Genomic DNA, 9,336 nt, shown 5'->3' on the forward strand with positions numbered 1-9,336 from the left:
GAACAAAAGATGAAGGCAACGGATGATAGTTCAAAGGCAAAGTCCGTATGTATAGCAAAAGCCATGTATAAGGGTAAAAGTATGATGTTAAGAAAAGGCTTGTCTCATCTCTTTAACTTTGCAACAGTCAAACCTGAGATTCTTGTGGCTTTTTCCTGATACTAATGTTATACCAACACATTGTGCATGCATACATGTGAAGCTGGCACTGTTTTTTTCTATGTACCCTTTGTGTTTTTTGAAACGCAATGTATAATCCCACACTGGGACTCCAGTATTATAACATTATATGGTTTAATGTAAAAGTACAAAGACAGTGAACGATTATTTTTCGAGAAGCAGTGTCATATCAGTGTAAAAAAAAGGTCTATACTCTTTTTTTAAAGAATAAATGACATTGGACTTCTTGTTAAATGTTAGCGTTAATCCTTCTTCTACATTTAAAGGTGTTGTGTGATGCTAGTTAGCAATGTGTCTTATTAAAGTGCCCTAACAGCCAACAAACAATGCAACACAACTTGGCATAATATATTTTATCCTGGTGCCCTTTTTCCGAGCAGACATGGATGAAGAGGGAGGTGTAAGAGAGATTATCATGGTGCTGGGAGTGTTAAGAGTGTTAAGAAGAGTTTATCAAAATTGATTTGACTTTTCTCTCTTAACAGAGTGTGTTCGCTTGTTTCACAGAATAGAGATAGTGGTGAATAAATAATTTGGATTTAAATATCTGTGCTATGACCTGTGTTAACATTGAGGCAAAGCTTTTGACAGTGCAATGCTGACAAGCACTCATCATTACAAAGCACCACGCTGCTGTTTCTCCACCTTCAAAATAAAAGCATGAGATGTCATACTATTGACAAGAGGGATTTAAATTCATAGAACAGAGATGTAAATATTTAATGAATACAGAGTGGACAGGAAGTGTGTGATGCTACATGATGCAAGGCAATATGTGACACTCATGCTGTTAGGACATAGGTGAGCTGCATACGTTTGCTTGTATGGCTGTTGAACTCTAGTATTCACTCTGAATACTTAATAATACTCTATGATTATTTTGCACAAATCAAAATCAGCTTGTTCCATTAATAGCTAGATCATTTTTTGTAAGTGTTGTGGGAATTTTGCTCTAAACTTGCCAAAAGTGAGTAAAATGAAAGACATTACATATTTCAAACCTTACCTTCGTTGCTTCCACCATTATTTTTTTCTACTGTGCGTTATCTCAGTCTTGCCAGAGAGGCATTTATCATCAAGGCTGTGCCTCATAAGGAATGGAAAAAAGAATTAAAAAATACAGGAAGTTTTCAGGCTGTTATTGGCTCTTCATTGCTATTATTTAGAACCTCCTCCATATCCATTTGTTTTTAGTCAAATGGACTTTTTTTGTTTTGGCAATGAATCTCTGAGATAGCTGTGCTGGTTCAGTATACAGTACTACATCCTAATGTCTATATAAGATAAAAAAAAAGCAGTCTTGTAATTCAGTGAGGTGATCTATTTGAAGGTTATCAGCACAGCTGTCTTTCTCTTTCAATCTGCAGTCTTTTTCTGAGGATGAGCTGACGGGCAGAGGATGTTTAATTCTATTTTTACCATCAATAGTTGCCAAGAAAATGGAAATGACCTGTTTACGAGGACACGCCCTGATGGTTTACTTCAGCGCTGTATACTTGCACACTCACTGCGTACTGCTGAATGATCCAAATGAAGGCGGACATGTTGGTGCTCACAAAGCACAGCGTTCCACTTTGCAGCAGCACTCATAAGAAAATAAATCTGAGCATATGTTCACATCAATTACGGATCATGCAAAGCAAATAATTCTATCATGAAGCCTTCCATCTTTTGATTAAGTTTGCTCTGTCAACGCGAATGTTTCAACATGGCCCTGAAGTGTTCATCACCAGTTCTTGTTCCCCCTCTCCCTCCAGTGCTCCAAGAAGCAAAGAGGCAAAGGTTAGACTATCAGAAATTCTTGTACATTTTCCATAACATCAGCAGGAGCAGTTTCATATGGGACTGCGAGTGTTTGATTATGTGAGCGGGGCAAGGAGAGCCAGCTAATGAGCAGGCGGCTTCACAGAAGTGTCATCAAAGAGCAGCTGGCACCTTTCTGGGTCGACATGTGCCATCTTCTAAGTCAGTGTCGCCTGCCATGGTCCCTTCATTTCTTCAGCTTTCAAAGGGGGCATCAAACTCAAGCTTGCCTGCCTTATGAATTCCAAAATTGGACTGTTGAGGGGAAAAAATGACTGAAATCTATCAACAACATTAGAATTTGATAGCGCTAGAAAGCCTAGTGACAATTGATGTGAAATTAGTTTACCCTCATGCTGCACTCATCTTCACACGATTTAATAATAGAACTCCAGTCTGTTACCAGCATGAATAATAATAATGGCTTTTTCACACAACTTGCAAAAATTCATCTCTGGTTTTAACACTCTCTCTCTGACAGACAATTCAATCAGCGTTCTGGCCAGGCACAATACATTCCGACGGCAGAAGCAGGAGATGTACTTCCTGCCAATCATTGTGACCGACAATGGGAATCCACCGATGAGCAGCACCAACACCTTGACTATACGAGTCTGTGGGTGCAGTAAGGATGGGGCGGTCCAGTCTTGCAATGTGGAGGCATATGTCTTACCTATCGGCCTGAGCATGGGAGCACTCATCGCCATCTTAGCCTGCATTATACTCCTGCTAGGTGAGGTGTTCTTTTTTACTATTACCATGGTGGTTTTGTTTTATGGTTGCTGACTAGACAACTAGACAACAACAACAACAACTTTAATGCAGCTGCCACTGCTAAAAAAAGTATCAATTTAAAAACAGCAAAATCTGTGCAATCAAAATAAGTGAAAAGAAAAGAAAAGCTGCTCTGTTTTAAAATAGGATCCTGTTTGAAAGCACTGAAAGCTGTGCTGTTTCAAATAATGCTAGGCAATGGAGATGTTAATCCTTTATCATACCCCGCCTAAAAAAGGGGGTACGGCCCTTATTTGTTCATGTGGAACATGAACCCTGCTGCAGTTTGACTCCAGTCTTTATGAGAAGAAATACAGTATAACCACCACGGATGTGTACGGTTAAATTCATTTATCAAATGAGCTGGCGTGAGATTTATGAGTCTGTTAAACTGATTACCTATCTTTTTTTCTGTCTATAATGCTCTTTTTAACTGTAATGAACCTCCCTCAACTTGAGGCCACTGTAGCTTCAGTTAATGACTGCTGCCTTCCTGTCTGAGCTTTCCCTCTGCACTTCATCTGATGTAAATATGAGAAGCTTAGCAGTTAGCATGCAGTAGGAACAGCATGATATGACAGTCTATTAAGTAGTAGATGGAAATAAATTGGTATTACTACTCAACTGAAGTGAAAACAGGCCAAATATCAAAGAACTATATGAACCTGCAAAGATGAACATAGGCTTTCAGAGGTAGCTGCTAATGTTAGCCATGTTGTACAGAGTATATAAGGCTCAAATAATACCTACTGACACAGTGACCCTGTGAGGAATTTGACTTTTTTAATGTATTTTCTCCTCTTTAGACTAGTTGGTTTAATGAAATTTAATTGAGCATTTAGCCGAATGGGGTGATGGATGCCTGGGAACATCCCTAATAACCACCCATTGGTTCTAAAATGCCATAAAACCAAAACAAGACAGTCCAACAGACGTCTGCACATTACAGCTAAACTGCTGTGTTTAAATCACATGGTGCTGCACTTTCAAAAGTACACCTGGACTGATATATCTACACTACCAAAGCTGCTCCTAAATTGGTTCTTGGCTCCCCCAATAGTTTTTAAAATCATCGTTGCTTTTCAGTGTCCTGCTTAGCTAATGCTGATTCTGCCTCAGCGAGTCGATCAGTTGGAAATAAAATATGTATTCCAAGCAGTGTTATATGAAACTTTTCTGTGACTGTGTGGGCCAAGTGCACCCTTCATCATAGCTGAAAATCTTTCCCAGGCTGTGTCAGGGTGGCTAGCTGTAGAGTCAGCCAACCATGATGCTTTTTCTAGAAAGGTCCTTCTCAAAAATGGCTTTGCTGAGAAAAAATTCATTTCCTCTCCTCCCGCAGCCATTATGTGTAAAAAAGCATAGCTATGTAAAAATCATAAAATTAAAAATAATCTCAAAACCCTGAAAGAACTTCACATGAACTGTTTTACTTGAATTCCTCCTGCTATGGTTAATCACTTGCTAGTTTTAGAATCAATAGCCCAATGACCAATCAGGAGACACTGAATTCTGACATGCAGTGATGCCTGTTGGAAGGCCCTGACATGTGAAAGATTTAACTTATGTCAAAATCTGATTGGTCGAAAATTATAACAATGAACAATGCTGCCCTAATTTACTTTAATAGCAGAGGAGATTCAGTCCAAATCCTGCAGGCAGGGCCAGGTAGTTTCAACCAAAATAACAGACAGACACAGGGGCCAAATTTGATTGGATGGAAGCTGTAACTGAAATTAACTGTGCTGGAAGGCATGCCACCGAGGGAGAAACTACCAGATTAAGATAATGAATCAATGCAAGTGATATTTGAGTAATATTTACGAAGTATTTATGAAATAATGCATAACACTATAAAATAAAAGTTCATGACTCTAACAGTGCCTGGGCCTGGGGTGAAGGCCTTGTTGGCCGCCCACCACTAGAAAAAAAATGTATGAACAGCATAACCCTGCAAATAAATAATGCAAAATTAAAATGCACAAAAAATCAAATAATGCATATTTCTTCTACAAACCTGAAGGCAAAGCTAAGTTGTACTAAATTTAAGCAAAATATGTACTGCAAAAAAAAATTCTCCATCAAAAGATATGGGAGGATTTTGCTGAATTATGAACATGTCTACAAATTAAACTCTTTAGAATTATTGCAGAATGTTTGCCATTATTCAACGTGTAAAAAAATCCACAAGACAAAACTTGACCTCGACTTCTGCTATCTTTCTCTCTTGTTTTCCCTCCATCTTTTTTTTTCTGACAGTAATAGTAGTACTATTTGTGACCCTGAGGAGACACAAGAATGAGCCGTTGATAATAAAGGATGACGAAGATGTGAGGGAGAATATCATCCGCTACGATGATGAAGGAGGTGGTGAGGAGGACACCGAGGCCTTTGACATAGCAACCCTGCAGAATCCTGATGGCATCAATGGCTACCTGCCACGCAAGGACATCAAACCCGATCTGCAGTTTATGCCCCGGGCGGGACAGCACTCGGGCCCAAATGGAGTGGATGTAGATGAATTTATCAATGTACGACTCCACGAGGCAGACAATGACCCCACTGCACCGCCTTATGACTCCATTCAGATCTATGGGTACGAGGGTCGGGGATCCATTGCAGGATCCCTCAGCTCGCTGGAAACGGCGTCGTCAGACTCGGACCAGAACTATGACTATCTCAGAGAGTGGGGCCCACGTTTCAGAAGACTTGGGGAGCTCTACTCTGTGGGTGAGAGCGACCGTGAGACCTGACCTTTGCTATCTTAAAAAACAAGACTTTTCCGATTTTTTTTCTGTCCACATACTTGTGTATTAAACGCTAGGGGGTTTGCTGGCTTTTAGAAACTGGTGTTTAAAAAGAAAAAAAACAATTGATAACAAAGAAGGCCACCTTTTTGTATTCTTCTTAGAGTGAGGTATAGCAGTCGTCATCCACTACTTCAAGCGCATTGTAATTGTTGAGCCAAACAATGTCTTTCTTAGGAGATCTATGATTCTTGTGGAGTGTAACTTAGATTACATTGTGGAGTGTCTAGCAGTATTTTGGGTGTTAGTCATTTGCTGTGACTGCCAGTAGCAGAAAAACCCTGGGATTGCTGGTAGTGGCCAGATGAAAGGAAATAATAAATATCGTCCGGTGCTCTGAAGCTTGAGCGGACATCGTACTCCATGGACGGCAAGCTGGACCTCAGAAGCTGCAGAGGAACTGCTGTTTCACGTCTCTGAAAGGCCTCCAAGCTGAGCAGTGATCTAAAACAGAATGACAATGAAAAAGCAATATATGGTCTACATTACAATGATGAATGTATGTATGATTAGAAAAAAAGCAAAAAGACAAACCATTATTGGCTTTAAGTGAATTTGTTATCATTTGATATCTTCTCTGGTGGCCACATTTATAAACTCTGAAGCCCAGAAAGGCTTGCTTTATACAACTCTTTGTATTTTCACGCTACAGGTGTGGGTCGCAAGTGTTACTAGCCTATAAAAGACTGAAGTGAAGACAAAAAAGAGAAATGTAGAAACTCTGAGGCCTTCTTTTTACAGAAGCAACATTAAATACACTTGTAATCTACTGATTTTTGACAAGAGTGCTGATTCTTCATTATTGTTCTATGAGTTTTTGTATTTCTGTTCTTTACTCATTTTTTTTCTGTGCTGACAATTTGAAGTGAGTGTGTTTAGATTATTTCACGTTATGCCGTTTTTTCAAACCACTTGATCACTGTTTCATAACAGCCAAACCATATCAAGAATTTATTGCAGTTGATGATTTAGACTAGATGTAAGCAGGCAAAAGAGCTCCAAGATACCGTGACAATACAGATGATCTGATAAATTGGGACTGCAGGAATGGGGCATTTCTGACACTTGCTAATCAGTGTAGAATATCTCAACATAATTTTGAGCTACTGACAGTCTCTGAGCACAATCATCCAATTGATAACTGAGTACAGGACTCCTACCAAACATCCAATCTCATTTAGGAAACAAAGATTGCATCAAAATTAAGACTCAAACGCAGACCATGTGCATAGTCCGCTTACACTGTATGATACCAATAAAAAAGACTTGTACTGTACATAGAGTTACTGCTAACGTCATTAGCTTTCAATGAGGTGGTAGGTTTTGTCTCTGCACGTTAGCTCTTGCACATAATGATAATTTCAATGGCACTACAGCTGCGTGCATACTCAGTTTGTACTGATACAGTATTATGGCAGTTCTCGGTAGACTAAACAATATATATGGAATAGTCCTACATGCAGATCATATTTTCTACTGTGCTTTAATGCTTATAAATGTGTATGTTCAATTATTTACTCCCTGTACTGTAATCTAAGATACCCTGTATTGTTTCCTACTTTGTGAAATATATTTTTATAAATATTGCTGAATTGTGTGGTTTTCTTTTCTTTTTTAGAAGTCACAGACCAGAAGATTGTGTTGATAAAGAAAAAAAAACATCATGTTAAAGTAAAAACTTGCTCCTTTCTTTCTTCAGCTAAAGAAAATAACCCTGAGGATGTCAAATAAAAGTCATCAGGGTTACCACCATGAACTGTATGAAAAGATGGACACCACAAGTGTGTTACCATCAGTGAAGCAAAAACATTTGGAGTTCCCACTGTTGACTGACTAACTGATGGGAAATGGGTCAAACATTAACATTTAAACCTTCAATAGTTATTCTTATTGAATGTTGTCTCCAGCTCCTGCTTCAGAGCTTGAGATCCTGGAGGGAGAGTGGCAAGAGTTCAGCTCAACACATGTCAACACACGTGTGTCACTTGGCAGCCAAGGTCAAGCTCAAAGGCATCTCTTTTGTCGATTTTCTTTTTTCCTTTATAACCACTGGTGCTATGCAAAGGGACTGTTGACCTTAAGAACATCCACAGCATGACCAGGGGCTTGTGGCAGCCCTTCTACCTGGCTAGACAGTACCCTAGGCTGTGCTTACTCACCCCATCAACCCATTACTCCGCCCTCAAGGTGTAGAATTTTTTATTTTTTCACCAAATTATTTTCTCATGCCCCTAATAGTATTTATTGGAGGGATAAATGATGTGGTTAAAAAAAAAAAAAAAAAACACTTTCTGATTTGAACCCAGGCCACCTGCATACATGGGGTGCCACCCAACCACTAGGCAATGCGCACCCCACATCTTCACTATTTTAACTGTGGTCAATACAGATCCTCAGCTGATGGAATATGTTTATAGAAATGTTTGGAGTCATAATGGTGCATTAATAAAGACACAAGATGAAGATGGGTTGTTACTGTAGAGATCACAAGCATTCAGTTAGTGATGAACAGAATCTAAACTCGACTCTGAACTCCTTCCTCTTACCTTAAAGGAAAATGAAGACCTTAAATGTCAATACATTATCCAGATGGTAAAATAATATCTTATATATTGGATCATGTTGTACAATTAGTACCACAATCTCTGATTTACATGGCTGGTTTTATTGGGGAAAGAGTAAAATATTATCAAGTCCATCATTATTTATCACGGATTAAAAAAGAAAAATAATCCATTGTGGATATTTCCATGAGTGTCTCATTAAGTGAATGTATATGATGCTTTAACAGTTTATATGACACTGACACATTATAAAAGTTGAGAGCTGTGCTGACAGAATTTGTTACATTAAAAATAAACCAAAAATGTTTGAAATGGTGTTGAAATTAAACAAGATTAACCCTCATGCCCTGTTTAGAAAACACAATTAATTTATTGTTAAGTGCACATTTTGTTAAATCAGTTAAAATGGAATAGAATTATGACAGAACAGCATTTAATATATATATATATATATATATATATATATATATATATATATATACCAACCAAAGTAAGGTTTATGCCACAGTTGCCCTAAATTAACAGCATTGGTAATTACCAAAATCATTTTTTTATGTTTCTGCAATGGTTAATACACCAATATGTAGAAGCTCTTTAACCAAAATGATATTTTTTAATGCTAAAATATCATTATTATTGTTATCCATGAATTTTCAAATTTCCTGATTTATAAAAAAAAAACAAAAACAAAAAAAACTGAAAAATAGTAAAGCACATTATAATTTCTTGATCAATATATCAAATTATAGTTATTTACTTGCATTCCTCAACAGAAAAATTAGTTTCAGTGGTTGAATGTTATGCTTGATTAATTTCTGACTTCTCAGAGAAGCCCTGTGAGCTGGCTCAAGTTTGGGTATAAAAAGGTGAATTCAGTTTAAAATTCCTCATTCCTGTTCAAAATGGTAAAACGTGGAGAGCTCACTGAAAATGAAAGAGAAAGCACTTCATGATGCTGGATGGTCTCTGAGACAAATAGGGAAAGACATAAAGTGTTATCACATTGTGGTCAAGTATGCTTTGGAGTCAATTGCTGAGACTGGTACTTACAAAATGCGCCAAGGAAGAGGCAGGAAACCAAAGTTAACTGAAGCAGATGTCAGACATCTCAAGATCTGAACTACTAGAGACAGAAGGAAGACCACTGCTGATCTTCAGGCAGAGATGAATGCTTCTAGATCAGAGTCTGAGAAAGTCTCCAGAATGAC

At 38.1% G+C, this 9,336-nt stretch overlaps 1 protein-coding gene across 2 annotated transcripts in view; it reads left to right on the top strand.

Annotated features, from left to right (window-relative positions):
- cdh8 (cadherin 8) overlaps positions 1–6,983 on the top strand; it is a 173,778-nt gene extending 166,795 nt beyond the window's left edge. The window contains exons 11-12 of one of the 2 annotated variants that reach the window (XM_041787257.1): positions 2,465–2,716; positions 5,017–6,983. In XM_041787257.1, the coding sequence (XP_041643191.1) occupies positions 2,465–2,716; positions 5,017–5,510 (746 nt within the window). In that variant the 3' untranslated portion in view covers positions 5,511–6,983. The remainder of the gene's footprint in view (positions 1–2,464; positions 2,717–5,016) is intronic. The other variant, XM_041787264.1, reaches the window with a different exon arrangement.
- The last annotated feature ends 2,353 nt before the right edge of the window (positions 6,984–9,336 follow it).

The sequence above is a fragment of the Cheilinus undulatus genome, linkage group 1, assembly GCF_018320785.1.
Source record: "Cheilinus undulatus linkage group 1, ASM1832078v1, whole genome shotgun sequence".
NCBI lineage: Eukaryota > Metazoa > Chordata > Actinopteri > Labriformes > Labridae > Cheilinus > Cheilinus undulatus.